The sequence below is a fragment of the Camponotus vicinus genome, unplaced genomic scaffold, assembly GCF_025532165.1.
Source record: "Camponotus vicinus isolate PSW18456_S1 unplaced genomic scaffold, iyCamVici1.0 SCAF_14, whole genome shotgun sequence".
Classification (NCBI taxonomy): domain Eukaryota; kingdom Metazoa; phylum Arthropoda; class Insecta; order Hymenoptera; family Formicidae; genus Camponotus; species Camponotus vicinus.
In genome coordinates this window covers 12350718-12368028 of record NW_028141950.1, presented here as the reverse complement: position 1 = coordinate 12368028, position 17311 = coordinate 12350718, and the positions used below count along the sequence as shown (strand labels likewise).

The 17311-nt window shown below is 30.7% G+C and overlaps 3 protein-coding genes across 4 annotated transcripts; 1 reads left to right on the top strand and 2 right to left on the bottom strand.

Annotated features, from left to right (window-relative positions):
- Window positions 1-1960: 1960 nt before the first annotated feature.
- Window positions 1961-5315, bottom strand: LOC145964804 (ectonucleoside triphosphate diphosphohydrolase 5-like). Of its 2 annotated transcripts, none has more exons than XM_083087918.1 (4): window positions 4831-5315; window positions 2590-3741; window positions 2253-2429; window positions 1961-2167 (listed from the first exon to the last, which is right to left on the bottom strand). In XM_083087918.1, the coding sequence occupies exons 1-4, from the start codon at window positions 4849-4851 to the stop codon at window positions 2090-2092; spliced, it is 1428 nt and encodes a 475-aa protein (XP_082944044.1). In that variant the 5' UTR covers window positions 4852-5315; the 3' UTR covers window positions 1961-2089. The 2 variants fall into 2 exon arrangements, with proteins under 2 accessions (XP_082944044.1, XP_082944045.1); XM_083087919.1 differs by lacking the exon at window positions 4831-5315 and adding an exon at window positions 4216-4598.
- On the top strand, window positions 4831-11518 carry LOC145964805 (mitochondrial 2-oxodicarboxylate carrier). The gene is made up of 7 exons (XM_083087920.1): window positions 4831-5325; window positions 8512-8689; window positions 10260-10366; window positions 10434-10496; window positions 10577-10879; window positions 10950-11095; window positions 11251-11518. The coding sequence occupies exons 1-7, from the start codon at window positions 5311-5313 to the stop codon at window positions 11369-11371; spliced, it is 933 nt and encodes a 310-aa protein (XP_082944046.1). The 5' UTR covers window positions 4831-5310; the 3' UTR covers window positions 11372-11518.
- Window positions 11420-13508, bottom strand: LOC145964806 (uncharacterized). The gene is made up of 3 exons (XM_083087921.1): window positions 13084-13508; window positions 11802-12093; window positions 11420-11668 (listed from the first exon to the last, which is right to left on the bottom strand). Exons 1-3 carry the CDS (start codon window positions 13378-13380, stop codon window positions 11589-11591), a joined length of 669 nt encoding a protein of 222 aa, XP_082944047.1. The 5' UTR covers window positions 13381-13508; the 3' UTR covers window positions 11420-11588.
- Window positions 13509-17311: the final 3803 nt, after the last annotated feature.

Sequence of the window (17311 nt, the reverse complement as noted above, 5' to 3'; positions counted from 1 at the left end):
AAGAAATATACTTTGAATCTCATGTTAGTCTCAGTCCTTTATATCAATTTCATCAAAAGTTGAATACGAGTTATAGTTAAACTTGGTCGCCGTGTAGCGGCAAAGCGAATTTGAGTTGTTTCGGAATATCATGTTTGCTCACAATTTGTTGACAATTTGCCGTCAAACTTCCCTACGCAGATCTTGATCGGATATTGCCGATAATTTGACGTCAAGCATATTTGCAAGGTATGCTCGGTTTTGTCACTCATTTGCTATCAAGTTATATCAACAAGATTTGCTCACAATTTGCCGTTAGATTACACGTGCAGATTTTACTCGATTTTTACCGACAACTTGATGTCAAGCATGTTAGTAAGCTTTGCTCGTTTTTATTGCCAATTTGCTGTCAGGTTTTGCCAACAAACTTTGTTGGATTTTTGCCGCCAATCTGCCATCAAAATCTGTAGTAGCAATTGTCCGCAAATTGTGGCCTTTTTACTAACAAGAATTTGTAGCAAACGTTGACAAAATCTGTTCGAGCAAACTTTGTTGACTGGATATATTTCTGACAGAAATTCGATTGCGAAAAAGTACATCATACATAGCGATAAGCGAAAGAATTATCGAATTATGCAAACCCTGTTGGAATTCAGAATATTAAACAGATTATTTGAAATTAAGTCAGTTTATTATAAGTTAAACAGATAAATGGGAAATAGCCTATTATTGGAATGAAAATAAATGAATAAATGGAAAATAGCCCATTTATTGTGTATATATTAAAGTACTCTTATGGTCGACTGTATTTATATATTTTTATAAATTTCCAGGATATTCATTTATCAGAAACGAAGAAAGTAATATTTTAGTGATATTATTGAAATATTACTAAAAGCTTTCAGCAAGGTTGCATTTGAAATGATTGCGAACATTAAAACATTGTAGAAGTGTTGCATAAACGGTCGTGAAATATTTTTGTAATACTATTGAAAGGTCTAATTTTTCAAATGAAATATGGCAATAATGTTTCAGTAATATCACATGTTGGAAGATGAGTATTGTTTATATAGAGTGCGATATGTAACTTTATTTAAAAACATTTTAAAGGCACTATGTATATACACATATTATACACACCTATAGATTTGTATTTCTATTTTTATAATATGCAGACTAATATATAAAACGCGCGCGCGCGTTAGGACATATATAAACTATTTAACAATTTGTTATATATATATATATATATATATATATATATTTTATATATATATATATATATATATATATATATATATATATATATATGATTCGTTGCATTGTGCTGCATATATTGTAATTAATACCAAAATTATAAACATATTTTAGAAAAATAAAGAATTCTATAACATATCACAATACAATGATACATTTGAAAATCAAATTTTATATACATTAGTGGCATATTTTAATAGATTATCATCTTAATTAATTCTATTTGTACTAAATTTGTGATAATAATTAGTTTTTATATATTGACATATGTCAAAGACTTTTCCCTATATTTTAGTCAAAAGTTCTGTTGAAAAGTTCAAATATCAAATTCATAATTTCGCAATTTTCTATAATTACTGAATCATCTTTTGTATTGAATGGTGCAAATCAATTTTATCATACGATTTACATTACGATTAATTTCCCAGAGAAAAGATTATATAAGAACTGAATGTAAAAAATTAATATAAAATTATTGAATGTACATTATATTTATATATTCAAATATAAAATAGCTAAAAATACTTTTACAATATAAAAGCGATATGTTTCCTATTTGTCAGGTAATAAGACACATTTTAGATAAAAATATATTATATATATGTACCTAAAAATATATATTAAATACTGCCTTTTTTCATAGGAATACTATCAAGATAGATTATATGATTGCAATATTAGGCAATTGCATAGTGAACGTCAATAACTCAAACATTTCGTCAAATTCAAAATTTTTACATCTTATTAACTGTTTTTGTATATTGTTTTTTCTTAACTGCATGTTCTTTCATTTTGTACTTTTGTACAAATCTGAAATAAAATTTATCTAACAGTTACAACAATAAAACATAAATTAAAGCCCATTTTGGAGAATATTGAATGCGGCTCCTAATGCCCAACTTAATTCGTGACCATTGATCTTCTTGTAAAGCTGCAAGATAAAAATGTTTTGTTATCTTTCAAAATATTCTCAAATGACGAAAATAATAACATAATACAAATCTTATTATAGTTACATATAATTTAGTTGTTGGTTCCAAACCAAATCCGTCTCTTAACAAAATATAAATAAATGTCAAATCTAAACACATGAATGGTTGATCTGTATTTGGATAGTCACATGTTTCCATAGCTTGTTTTAAAAATCCACTTAATTGTACAATTCCACCCAAAAATGGATCTATTAGTGCTACCTAAAAATCAATGTGTGTGTGTGTGTATAATATATAAAATTTTTCATATTTTACAATCATAACTTATAAAAGTTGATGTTTTATTTAATATTCTTATAACTAAGAGAATATTTCTATTTTTTATAATTTTTTACATATTTTTATTTAATTGAAATCTTACTTCTGTTGCACGTTCAAAATAATATGAAAATGCATATATTTCATGATCTTTTAAGCCTATTGGTTTGTCCGTCAGAGTATTAACATATTTTTTAATGATTTTTGAACATTCCGAAAAGCGTACAATTGGTTTATTTTCATCTCCACCAGCGAAGTTTTGAGTTTTGATTAGTTTGTATGTGCCATTTATCGGACCTTTCACAATATAATCACGTCCGCCGTACGACCATTCGGTGGATATGATCGGATTGATGCACTCAGAATGTATCTCTATAGGAAGCTTAAGATCTACAGTTTCCTGCAGATTCATATCATAAGTTAATATTGCATTTCTGGCAGCCATTAAACCCATGCCTAAGTAACTATGTGTATATAGGCTCATGTTATGATTTAATACATTGATGGAATATACATGTTTCTCCAATTGTTTTGCTTGATCATTATTTGGTTGAAATGTGATTTGTGTTGATCCTCCTCCAAGGTCTAATGCAGCTACAGTAGTTTGAGAATCAATTGAGTTAAAACGATCAAGCAAGAAATTGACAGTGAACCAAGAGAAAATTCCCTCATCTGTGCCTTCCATTATAGAAATGGAATTTTTTGCAATCTGAAATCCAGACATGTGAAACAATTTTCTGCACTCTTCTAGTATGTTATTAGCTTTAGCTTCAGGTAACAATCTTAATCCTGCTGTGGCTTTCATAGTCAATAATGCACGAGACCATTCAGATTGCGGAATAACAGTTTTTGCTTTATTCAAAAGTGTAGTCAGAGATCTTGCAGCATCTTTTGGATTATCCGCGAATGAGCTTAAACCAGGTTTTATTTCACTAAATAGCTCATTGTCTAATATTAAATTGCCATTGAGAATCGATTCATGAAAACTGAAAGCTAATACACGGCTACCAGTAGATCCAGCATCGATAACAACAACATAGAATGGTTTTTGTAAATTAAAAGAGAATGCTAATGTGTCGATGGCTTTGCTACCTATTCTCATAGGTTTTAAATCATTTGCTATAGCTATATAACCTAGGAATAATGTGCCAAGCAACACTAGCATAGTAAAGTATTTTCTTCCTAGCTGATTAGTGGTTTTCTTTTGGTAGGATGCCAATTGATTATCTTGTTCCTCTTCATTTTCATTTCTTAGCTAGAAGCATAAAAACAACATTATTATGAAAGTCTAGATTAACAAATTTCAATGCATCATATAAATTATACATTTTTATATAAATATATAATATTATCAAAATGAGAAATATATTAAAGTGAGCAAAAAAAAAATGCAAAAACCTTCAAAATACAACAAAGATAATAAAAACTATATGTATATAAATGTATATATGTGTGTATGTATATATATGTATGTATGTATGTATGTATGTATGTATGCGTGTGTGTATTATAAATTATAAAAATTGTATATACAAAACAAAATTATATGACAAATAAAAAATAGCTTCAAATGCAATAGAATAGATTCTGTTAAGTCGTTTGACACAATTTTCTCGGAAAATCTTTTCTACCTAATTAAAATGAAATGTACAATGTATTTTATGAAAAAAATATATCTCTAATCAATATTAACTTCGTGTAACATTCCTTCCACTATTTCTATACTCACGAGCGTATATTGCATTTAGTGCGACGATCTGCCGGAGACAGATTGGTCATGAAAAAATCGTTTTAGTTTTTTCTTTTTATTCGATAAGCTAATCGACGAAAAAATCGTCGCATCGCGTCAAATCGTGCGATTACGCATTCTCATATTTTTCTTTATTTCTGTGTAGTGTAACGTATCTACTACATACATATGACAAGCACTGAACACGAGGTTTCTCATATGTAAAGCGCGATCATGTGATCAACGCGAAAAAAGAGGCATGTTCGAAATTTGAACAATTCCGATAGCGATTCACGTACGTACATATTACGTACATATTACGTACATATTACGTACGTATTATGATAATTATCAAAATTAAAGCCGACGGCACACGGTACGATTTTTCGTACTGGATTTGATAAAATTTAGTAAAATACTAAAAATGCACCAATCAGAATGCAGCATTTCTAATATTTTACTAAATCTTATCAAATCCAGTACGAAAAATTGTACCGTGTGCCGTAGGCTTAACATTACACCGATGAAACATTATACCTGTGTGTGTAATGCACAACGAACGAATTTTGATAAAGAAATTTCAGTAGACAATATATTGATAAATTGTATAAATACCTTTCGATGCCGCACGTTCATGTTGGACCTATGTATGTATGTATGTACGACGATGGATGATCGAGATCTTTTTTCTCAAATTTTTATTAGCACTGGACAAACAGTATCAAAATGAAAATAACCGAGATAATCAAATGAAAGAACACATAAAAAGTCAAGAGATGATGTTAGTAGAGAGATTACGCGAAACCCATTGCAAACGATGGCGAACTACGATAGAATTAATGGAATTGTACGTATATATATGTATATACGACGTGGTTCAAGGTTCAAGTTGTTTCTTCTTCTATATGGTTGATTAGGCTCCTAGAATTCGCCTATATGCCAGTTGGTGTTCGAATCGTTTAAGTTTATGCCTGTGCAGATGATACGTGTCCGATACATACTGATGTGTGAGGGCTATTCATGACATGCAACATTGGACTAGATAGCATGTGAAACTTCTTTGAAATACTTTTGAGTTGTGAGCGATGACGTTTCATGTTATGGGCAAAGGTGAATAGAAAGAGAACGAGTTATACTCCGAATTATATAATAGTTGGTATATAGGGTGTTCCTAAAATGAGTATTTATTTTGGTGAAATTAGAGATATCTTAAAAAATTGTTATATACTATTATAAGGATATGTCCAAATGTTATGCAAATTCACATATATTTATAAAAATTCAATTGCTTTACATGATTTTTTGTTAATTTTTTTTATTTTCTTTTCACAGATTCATAATTAAATTAAACCTATAAAATAGGTATTTTGTTTATATATATTCACGGATATATCTTAAAGAGAGATATTTTTTATAATTTTTATCATTTCGCAAAAAAGATAATCACTTTTTTTAGGAATACCCTATATAGTCGAAGGAATGATGGGCCTGTTCTTTTTAGCTGCACTGCTGCACTAGTGCAATTAGAGTGAAAGAAAGTATATTTGTCTCTTTCTAACTTATTGCACTAGTGCAGCAGTGCAGCTAAAAAGAACAGACCCAATGAGTACGTACACGCGTATCACGTGATCGCGGTGCTGATTGTGAGAATGAAAGACATATATATTTAGCATGAAACTTTTACGTAATTCATAATAGCAGACTGATTGCAGATTAATTAGACTGTAAACGAAACTTATTTTATTATTGCCCTATAAGCTTGGTTTGATAATGGTTTCTTTATTTCAATTGTCTTTACACGTTCAAAATCTGAATGTTAAAAGCAGTTGTACATACTTGTATATATTTGTCGTGAATGTCGCAGAGAAATTGAAAAATTACCGTCTAATCACTTAATTACGCAATGCAGTTAGATAACACATTGTAAGTTTATAAGGAGTTGTTCACTAGTAAAATTAGTAGATGAATTAATTTATTTATCGCATTTGTTGTGAAAACTGTACATTCACGTTAATTGCGATATCTGTTGATTTACTGAACGTAAGTAAATATAATAGAAGCATTATTGCTTTTACAATATTATATTTATGGATGTTTAATATAATTGATTGCAATACTATCGTAAAATATGCTGTATGTTGCATAAGAGTATATATTTAAAATTAGACATTTTTATTAGTCAAGTTTTATTTTTGAGATTGTTAAAAAAAATTTATGGAATAAATTGAAAAAAAATTTTTTTTATTAAGATATTAAGAAGGTTATTATACAGTTTTATATCTACATCAAATAGAAATTATATCGTTTTTGTTATATTTTAATATAAAAAAATGTTTCAAGACAAATTTTATATATATATAATATCGAGGGGTAAACCGCTGATCAAAATTATGTACACTAATGCCTACTAATGCCCAATTCCTGGGTATTACTGCTAAATTTTTAAAATTTAATAATTTAAATTTTAATAAATTTAAAATTATTGTTTGGAAGAAAAGACTTAATAATACTTTAATAACGTCCATAATACGCAATAATACTTCAATAAAACCTAATAATACCCAAGTAATGCCCAAGCAATGCTCAGTAATGCCTCAAATCTGTACACCGCAATGCCCTCAGTGGTTTACTCCTCGTATAATATAAATGTATAAGTGAGTGTGTGTATTTATGTATGTGTGTGCATATGTTTATACATAACTTATAGGTCTGATTGCACCAATGTTATTTTTACTTTAGACAAGACTTGTCTGTCTGAAATATGTCTATCTCTATTTAAAAAGAAAAATAAAGATAGACATATTTAAATCTTGCTTAAATTCAAAATAATGTTGATGCAATCTGGTCTGTCTTGTATAATAAAATTTAAAAAAAGTAACATGAAAATAATGATTTATAATTTTTTTGTGTAACAGTAATAGTAACAAATTATTTTAGTCTTTTTATAAAATTCTGCTAATAATAAAATATTATATATTTTATATAATATCATGATTAATTTAGTTAAGGATATATTTTTAAATAAAATTCACAAAAAATTTATGTAAAATATGAGTAAGTCAATCATTGTATTAAAAATTAAATTCTTTTCTATATTAAAAAATAAAGTCTAATTTAGCAAACGTTTTAGGTTTTAGTATTCTCCAGATTTCTTATGGAAACAGTATAGACCATGCCATAAACTTATCGAGACGAGATTTTGGTTGTGAAAGTAGAAAAGGTTTACAAAACTGTGTGCATACTAGCATTAAATCAACTCACTAAATTATTTCTCTTTCTCTCTCGCTCTGTGACAAAAAGAATATATTTTATTTGATCTGTCAAAATAATAAGGATAAATAATATAAAATAAGAAACTCTGAAATGCAATAAATAAAAACTGTAAATATCACTATTTTTTTACATAGCATATAATATCATACTATTAATAATTTTAGTTCAACAATCTAAGAATAGAAAAAATTAAGTTACATTATTTACTTTTAAATATACAATACAATGTACACATATGTTTGTATTTGTTTCATATATATATATATATATATATATATATATATATATATATATATATATATATATATACAGGATTTTCGAAAAGTCCGAAAACGGTCGAATATCTAAAAAATAAAGCATTTTAGAGAAAAATGTGTCAAATAAAAGTTGTTTGATTTAAAGAGAGCTATAAAATGGTGGCAATGGTTTGACCTTGAATAGTCGCTGGAAGGTCACATGCAATTAACGATTACATTTTTTTTTTCGAAACAATTATGTGTTTTCTTTACACCAATTGATTCCTCTCATTATTTTGTACGTAAAAATATTAAGGTAAGATAATCGAAAAATGAATATTTTACAAGATATTTTACGGTTTATGTAAAATTAAGAAATTATTTCAAGCCTCATAACTCGGAAAGTACTTAATGAAAACTAACTTAATTATAGTGTTTTGGAAAGCTCCCGAGATGAGCTACAAGAATGTGCAAAAATATATAGGGTGTTCCATTTGAAAAATTCAAGTGACCTTCATGTGACCTTCCAGCGACTATTCAAGGTCAAACCATTGCCACCATTTTATAGCTCTCTTTAAACCAAACAACTTTTATTTGACACATTTTTCTCTAAAATGCTTTATTTTTTAGATATTCGACCATTTTCGGACTTTTCGAAAATCCTGTATATACATATATATATATATCTAAAGCAAAAATGTGATAATATAGTTATGTATTACATTATATTAATGAAAATAATTTTGATTATTTACTTTATATATTTTATGTCAATTCTTTTAATGAGGTTATGAAAATGGCATATTCCACCAAAGATAATATTCTAAAAGAAGCTGTTATCCAAATATGTGCTGGAGGATCAGCAGGTTTTATTGAGGTTTGCATGATGCATCCAATGGATCTTGTTAAAACACGTTTTCAGCTTCAAGTGAAGACAGCAAAGATGAATCCATTGTATTATACAGGTAATATTAATATATATATATATATATATATATATATATATATATATACAGAGTGTCCCATTTTAAAAGTTCCACCCTCATAACTTTTCAGGATCAACGTTTGAAGGAAAACGACTCGGATAAAAGTTGTAGGGAACAAAGGGGGCTATCTAATAGTGACTTTGGATTCGACATTAAAGGTCATTTTCAAGGTCATTTGTAGGTCAACTTCCGTTTTTTAAATGGGAACCCCTATTTTTTATTACTTATTCTTGTAGCTTATCTCGAGAGCTTTCCAAAACACTATAATAAAGTATTTCTTCATTCAGTGCTTTTCGAGTTATGAGGCTTGAAATAATTTCTTAATTTTATATAAACCATAAAATATATAGTAAAATATTCATTTTTCGATTATCTTACCTTAATACTTTTATGTACAAAATAATGAGAGAAATCAATTGGTGTAAAGAAAACATACAGTTGTTTTTAAGAAAAAATATGGAATTGTTAATTGCAAATTACATATTTTTTCTTAAAAACAACTATGTTTTTTCTTTACACCAATTGATTCCTCTCATTATTTTGTACATAAAAGTATTAAGGTAAGATAATCGAAAAATGAATATTTTACAAGATATTTTACGGTTTATGTAAAATTAAGAAATTATTTCAAGCCTCATAACTTGAAAAGTACTCAATGAAGAAATACTTTAATACAGTGTTTTGGAAAGCTCTTGAAGTAAGCTACAAGAATAAGTAATAAAAAATAGGGAGTTCCATTTAAAAAATTGAAGATGACCTTCACGTGACCTTCAAATGACTTTTCAAGGTCAAACCAATGACACCATCTTATAGCCCCCTTAAAGTCAATTAACTTTTATTTAAAACATTTCTTTCTTCAACGCTTCGTTTTTGAGATATTTCGCATTATCAAGTTAAATGGGACACCCTGTATATATATTTATATAAAGAGGGAGAATTAGATAGAGAAATGCATGATTTAATATAAATATTGTTATATTATATAAGGTATTTTCTCTTGTGTATACATAGAATTAGTTAAACTGCATAGAGAACTGAATCCTCTTTATACAGAGTGCGGCAATAACTTTGTCCTAAAATTTACTATTTTATATGAAAAAATTGTAACTATGAAAGTTGTACAGTATCAAGAGGGCCATAATATGCTAATAATATTTTTTCTGCAGAGACGTTTCAGAGATTTAAAGATTATTGTCATTTTTAAAATGGACATCTTAATCTTTTTATATAAATTGATCTCTCACAATCTTCCATGTAAGAAGATATAAAAGATGCTCAAAAATTGAATAATTTGAGATATTTTATGTTTTAATTTGACACACTTTTACATAAACTATGAAATATCTCATATATATATGTATATATATATATATATATATATATATATATATATATATTTTTTTTTTTTATTACTTTATTACTATTTATTTGGTTTAATCCATTCTGCCTGCACATAAGAAGTAATACAGTTATTACCTTGTGTACATTATATATTATTTATTACATTATGTTATTATTATTATTATAAAAATAATTATTATTATTATAGGAATTTGTGATTGCATGATCAAAATGTATAAGACTGAAGGACTACCGGCATTTTGGAAGGGAATTTTACCCCCGATAATTGTAGAAACTCCTAAACGCGCAGTTAAAGTGAGTGCTTATTTGATTTTCAGAAGAACGATTTTTTTATGTTTATAAAAATTACAATTTTTTTTAGTTCTTTACATTTGAGCAATATCAACAATTTTTCTTATTTGGTGCCAATGCACCTACTCCATTGGTAATTATCTTAATTACAGTTATTAATATATAAAATTTTCTATAATTATTTGTAAGATAAACAAGCTTACATTATTATAGACATTTTCGTGTGCTGGTTTCCTTGCTGGTGTTACAGAAGCTATATTAGTTAATCCTTTTGAGGTGATCAAAGTAAAACTACAATCTAATCGAAAGCATGTCAAAGAAAGTCCATCAACCTTTGCAGTGACAAAAGAAATAGTTTCAAAATATGGTTTTGGTTTAAATGGTCTGAACAAAGGGCTTTCAGCCACCATAATGAGAAATGCAGTGTTTAATTCATTTTATTTCAGTTTTTATCATTCTGTTAAAGAATGTGTACCAGTTAAAAAAGAATCTCCTTGGTTGGAATTTTTGACTAAAGTAATCATATAATAAATATATGCATCTGTTTTTTATATGCAATATGTTATATATATATAAATTATTTTAGATTATTATAGGATTTGCATCAGGCACTATTGCTTCTTGCCTAAACATACCATTTGATGTTGCCAAGAGTCGCATTCAGGGATCACAAAATGGCGTACAGTATAAAGGAACATTGAATACCATGTACATTATTTACAAAAGAGAAGGGTATTTATTTATGCATGTAATTTATTTATTGCTAAAATTGTTTACATTTCAGTGTTATTCTCATATATATATATATATATATATATATATATATATATATATATATATATATATGTATATGTATAATACATTATATGTATAATACATTATTCTAGTTTCATAGCCTTATACAAAGGCTTAGTACCAAAAGTATTAAGATTAGGTCCAGGTGGTGCCATTATGCTTGTAGTGTATGAATACATGCATGCATTTCTTACCAAAAAATTCAAAGATTAATTTTTATATATTATGAAAAGTTGTGAGGGTAACTAAGGAGGTAATAAGTCATTTTCTAAGAAGATGCATTTAATATACACATATATATAATATAAGAAATCATATTTCATATTTTGTGTCAAATAAACTTTCTTTTCCTAGTTTTAATTTATTTTTCTTTTTCACTCTTTTTTCTTATTTTAATTTATTTTTATATTTCAACACAATATAGAAAAAATTAATCATCTAAAACAGTATCTAGCCATTTTTCTAAATCAGTTGGTTTAATTGGAGCACTTTGTGGTTTTATTTTGGAATCTGCAATTAGAAAATCAAATATTTTATACAATTTTACAAATACGAATTAAAAACCAATTCTAATATAAATATGGAGAGGAGGCTGTGGGGGGGGGGACGAGGAATGTCACTTATATTTAATTTGAAATTTTACCATTATGAGATGTAGAAATAAGCTGTGAAATCGTTGGATTATTCTGGATTGGTTCTTTTAAGGATAATAAAAATTCTATCTCTTCTTCTAAATTATTGATATTATCTTCTGATGCAAATTTCGTATTTTCTGTAGACTTGAAATTTCTCGACTGATCAGTCTTTGTATTCTCATCCATCTCACTTTTTGAAAATATGATATTCGATGAACTCGATATGTTCGGATAAAAAGTTGTACTGTAAACGAGCTTCCTTTTCTCAGCATCATTATTGATATTTGTCAATTGATCATTCTAAAAGTGATCATGTATATGTAATTATTCGTTTAACTGAGAAAATTATGAGATTAGATATTAAATGTATAAATAAATTTTCTTTTTTTTTTTTTTTAATTTAATGTTTATCAACAAAATAAATATGTACAATTTATGCACTTATCAAATTCAATCAAGTAATTTCAATCATTTTCTAGCATTTACTTCCATCACTTTCAGGTAAATAGATTTTAAATTAATAAGTTTAGCTTTTACTTGCCACTACTTGAATTCATCAAACTATTTTTTTACTCTTGACCAGTAAAATTTTAAAAATGTGCCCTTGATCACTTTTGCACAAAATTGATTATTATCAATAATTATATGTAAAAATTTAACTGGGCAAGGATTTTTAAAGGTTTTCTTCTACTTCAAATAAAGTAACCAACAATCATAGCAACTGCAATTACTATTTTGTCAAGTTACAATTCATAGTAATTCATAATAAATTATACCTATCTTACTTGGTTTTGTGTGGTAAAATTGACTAATGCCTGTTTCTACCAACGTCGTTTAACTTTAATCTTAGCTTAACTCACTCTTTGTCTCCTTCTAACTGTTCTTTTAGAAAGAGACAAAGAATGAGTTAAGCTAAGATTAAGTTAAACGACGTTGGTAGAAACAGGCATAAGTACATTATTGGAATTTGGCTGGATTCTTTTGACCTACTTGACATACTCATTGGATATAACATCTTCAGATTATCTGTTTCGATCAATGGAATATACCTTAGCTGACAGAAAATTTAGAAGTATTGAGAAAATAAGAAAATAGTATGATAAATTTATAACAAGATCAGATTTATTAACAATCATGAATCTATAATTTACCTAAAAGATAAAAGTGCTGGAAATAATGAGAATTATTTTCATGGTTGAACTGTACATATATAATTTGTTTATACAATATTGAATTTCTCATAAGAAAATAGTGGAAAACTTATCTATATACCTATATATAAGTACTTACTATGAAATACCTGTTATTTACGTTAATATATTCATTGAATGGAATACAATCGATCGCGACTGATAATGTTTTCAAGTTTAAGGTAAAAAATTCCGAGTATTGTGATGAGTCGACAGACCACGCTTTTTCGGATTTAAAAACGAAATGTCCATTTTTTGAAAGTGGCGCACTTATGAGAGTGTTAAAGTCTTTGCCTACATCTTCGTCGGTTGACATTTCCACATAATTGGTGAAAGATGACGAAGGTCGTGATTTCTTTTTCTCTTTAGTTTTTTGCGTTTTCAAAGATCTTTCCATATTTCTCAATTTTCTTTTTCTCCTTCGAGCTTTTTCACTGAACTATATATAAACTGGAAGGGGACTGTCATGCTAAGTATATACATATATACATAAGCGAATAAAGCCGTAATCACACTACGGGTTGCGGGCTTGGGGTACTTTCCGATTCACGCATGATGCGCATGAAGTGACAGAAAATGTATAATATGCGTGACATGAACTATACATTTTCTGTCACTTCATGCGCATCATGCGTGAATCGGAAAGTACCCTTGGTTGCGGTTGGAATTGACCAATCAGAGTTGCCGGCCAACAAATTGCTTTGTTCTGATTGGTCAATTTCAACCGCAACCCGTAGTGTGATTACAGCTTAACGAGCTTCTTGACATAGACCGCATTCAACAGTTGGGCAACATAGGGTGCTTTCCATTTAGCGACACAAGCATTATTCTATCTTTTTTCAGTGAATAACACAAACAAAGATAGAATGACACTTGTGTCGATTTGTGTCGCTAAATGGAAAGCACCCATATATTATAATGTTTTCGACTTATCGGATTCAATCGCTCCGGGGTAGTTTACTAGACGTTATTGACCAATCACAGCCATTCTTTTGAAGAATGTAACCATATATTCTTCAGAAGAATGACTGTGATTGGTCAATAACATCTAGTAAACTACCCCGGAGCGATTGAACCCGACAAGTCGAAAACGCTATGAGGGTGGGGTCAGTGTTGTCAGGCGGGTCAGGTTTTTCGCGCATGCGCAGCGAACGCGGCCTCAATGAAGTATCTAATACAGACAAAAAGGTGTGCCGCTGATCGCCCGAAAAAATGTTCTCTTAGAAAATTATTCCGAGTAATCAACGGCACACATTTTTATCTGCGTATATATGCATATGTGTTTACACACACGCATAATATAAAATACAGTAATACAGTAACTTTCTTTCAGCCCGCCAAATCTTCCATGTGATATCTGATACCAGGTACCAGTGATACAGCGCTGGTTAGCCGCCATTATTGTCGCGCATGCGCGAAAAACCTGACCCACCTGACAACACTGGGTGGGGTCCCATGGAGCGTATTACGATACGCGCGTATCGGGCGTATTGAAAATCTGACCAATCGCAGACGTTCCGCTGTTTGTGATACGGGAAAGTTACGTCTGCGATTGGTCAGATTTTCAATACGCGCGTATCGTAATACGCTCCATGGGACCCCACCCTTAGGCTAATATTACATTTGTCGTACGACAAATTTTTTAAGCACATTGATTGGCTGCGGGATAGAAAGTTTCTAAAGATTCAAAAAATTATTATCCCGCAGCCAATCAATATGCTTAAAAAATTTGTTGTACGACAAATGTAATATCGGCCTTAGGGTAACGTCCCATGGCGCGTATTGCGATACGCGCGTATCGGGCATATCGAGCTCCGACCAATGAGTACGTTTACACGGCAACGTTAAATCAGGTTTAGTAACAACCGCTGTTGCAACTACTGGTGTTAGATGTCGTGTAAAGCCCTTTGCACAATGCTAGGCAACAGGCAATAAGAACAGAAATAGTATCTATTCTCTGCTCCTATTGGCGAATATTTTCTGTTCCGCGTATTTATTGGTGAATAGTTTCTATTCCTTATTTCTATTGCCTGTTGCCTAGCATTGTGCAAGGGGCTTAAACCGTGCTTTACGCCGATGTACGCCGATGTTATTACACCAGTGTAGTAACGCTACTCCTGCTGAGGAAAAGGAGTAGACTTACAAATCCGGCTTTATGGCCATCACACATGAAATTCCATAAGCACGTAAGACGTAAACGTAAGGAAATCGACCAATCACGGTCAAGTATTAGCCCCTCCAAGGGGTCAAAACTCGACCGTGATTGGTCGATTTCCTTACGCTTATGTCTTACGTGCTTATGGAATTTCATGTGTGAAAGCCTTTAAGCCGGTTATACAATAGCTGTCGTAATCGGGTGTCGTAAGAGTTAACCAATCACAGTTGATTTTAGAGAAGAATAATCGAATACGATTGGTCAACTCTTACGACACCCGACTTACGACAACTATTATATAACCGGCTTAAGAAGACGTGTAAACGCTACGAGAGTTATAACAATCGTATTGCCAACCTGAATAATCAAGTATCGACGAGTGACGAGTACTAGAGGTCTAAATATCAGAGAGACGCCAAACTACCCCCATGCCGCCGCGCCGCCATCTTAGATCCTACACGCACGTGATGTTATAGTGGTAGTGACGGTGTTTCAGTATTAGTCCATGTAAATCGCAGGTTAGTTTACCTTAGTATTCCCTAGGTTTACTCCCACTTTGTCACCGTAGCCGCCATCTTAAGAACGGATAGCTCACCACCAATCAGAAGGAGGCACGAGTTGGCGCCTCTCTGATATTTAGACCTCTAACGAGTACTAGTATACAAAGACTGCCAATAAGTTAAAGTAAAGAGGAATAGTGATAAAATAAATCCTTGCGTGTAAACGAACATCACTTTTAGGAAGTTATAACTACGATTGTTACTAAACCAGATTAACGTTGCCGTGTAAACGTATGACAGACAATCCGCTGTTTTTGATTCGCTGTTGATGATCCGCTGAATTCATTATTCGAGCGGATCGCACAAGGTTTGTTCGCGTCGCATGCTCCAACATACTCCTACTCACTCCAATGCGCTCCAATACGTTCGCGTCACCAGAACCAATATGGCGACTAGGTGTTCCCGTCGCGATAGAACATAGGGCCTGAGCAGAATGGCTGCCTTAAGATTTTAAGACTATGTTTTATGCCTTAGGTCTTTGTCTTAGATAACGCACAATACTGTGTGTTATGTCCCGAGTCTTATGTATACGCGAACGTTTGTAAGGGCCTGAGCAGAATGGCTGCCTTATAATTTTAAGACTATGTTTTATGCCTTAAGTCTTTGTCTTAGGTAACGCACAATACTGTGTGTTATGTCTCGAGTCTTATGTATACGCGAACGTTTATTTCTTACAAACGTTCGCGTATACATAAGACTCGAGACATAACACACAGTATTGTGCGTTACCTAAGACAAAGACTTAAGGCATAAAACATAGTCTTAAAATTATAAGGCAGCCATTCTGCTCAGGCCCTAAGAAATAAACGTTCGCGTATACATAAGATTCGAGACATAACACACAGTATTGTGCGTTACCTAAGACAAAGACTTAAGGCATAAAACATAGTCTTAAAATTATAAGGCAGCCATTCTGCTCAGGCCCATACTCTATGGAGCAATTAGGAGCATGCTCCATTTGCCTCACCTTCGAAGGTGGTGCAGTTGGGGCAAATATGCGCGCATGCGTAATATATAAAATATAAATTGATGGATGGCCGATTGTAATGTGCGATTGGTTGGAATCAAAAAAGGAAGGGGAAATGCCTCAAGTCCGTTCGTGTCAAGTGTTGGTGCACATAAACTCATCTGCTCTAACCGCCATCTTACCTGTGATCCAAGGCCCATATTCTGAATCCTCTTTTATCGATAAAAGTGCTCCTAAAAGCGGCCTGTAGCCAATCAGAAGGCTTATATGCCACTTTTAGAGGCATTTTTATCGATAAAAGAGGATTCAGAATATGGGCCCAAGTGTTCTCTGGTGTACATTGGAGCATGCGACGCAAACAAACCTAGAAATACAGGACAAAGCATAAAGTACTAGAGATGTTTATCGATATTCGATATTTTTTCAACTTCAATATAAAAATATCGAATTGAAAAAATATGAATAAAATATCGAATGAATACTTTTGAACAATTTAAACAAGTCATAAAAATAAATATTTTTACACGAAATTTAAATTTAGCACAAGACTTAGGTCGGGTCTACAAATAGGTAATTTAAGCCTTAAGCATTAATGCGTCGTCTACAATGAGATTTTAAGGAGACTTAAGGCGTAAGATTTAAGAAA

Bases quoted from the DNA above. Each gene is read 5' to 3' on its own strand.
- LOC145964806 (XM_083087921.1), bottom strand. From the start codon at position 13,380: ATGGAAAGATCTTTGAAAACGCAAAAAACTAAAGAGAAAAAGAAATCA. The intron at 12,094-13,083 runs GTAAGTACTTAT...GATCACTTTTAG, and splicing joins TAAATAACAGGTATTTCATA to AATGATCAATTGACAAATAT. The intron at 11,669-11,801 runs GTAAAATTTCAA...TTCTAATTGCAG, and splicing joins TATTTCTACATCTCATAATG to ATTCCAAAATAAAACCACAA.
- LOC145964804 (XM_083087918.1), bottom strand. From the start codon at position 4,851: ATGAACGTGCGGCATCGAAAG. The intron at 2,430-2,589 runs GTAAGATTTCAA...ATTGATTTTTAG, and splicing joins ATTTTGAACGTGCAACAGAA to GTAGCACTAATAGATCCATT. The intron at 2,168-2,252 runs GTAACTATAATA...TTTATCTTGCAG, and splicing joins AACCAACAACTAAATTATAT to CTTTACAAGAAGATCAATGG.
- LOC145964805 (XM_083087920.1), top strand. The intron at 8,690-10,259 runs GTAATATTAATA...TTATTATTATAG, and splicing joins GAATCCATTGTATTATACAG to GAATTTGTGATTGCATGATC. The intron at 10,497-10,576 runs GTAATTATCTTA...ACATTATTATAG, and splicing joins CCAATGCACCTACTCCATTG to ACATTTTCGTGTGCTGGTTT.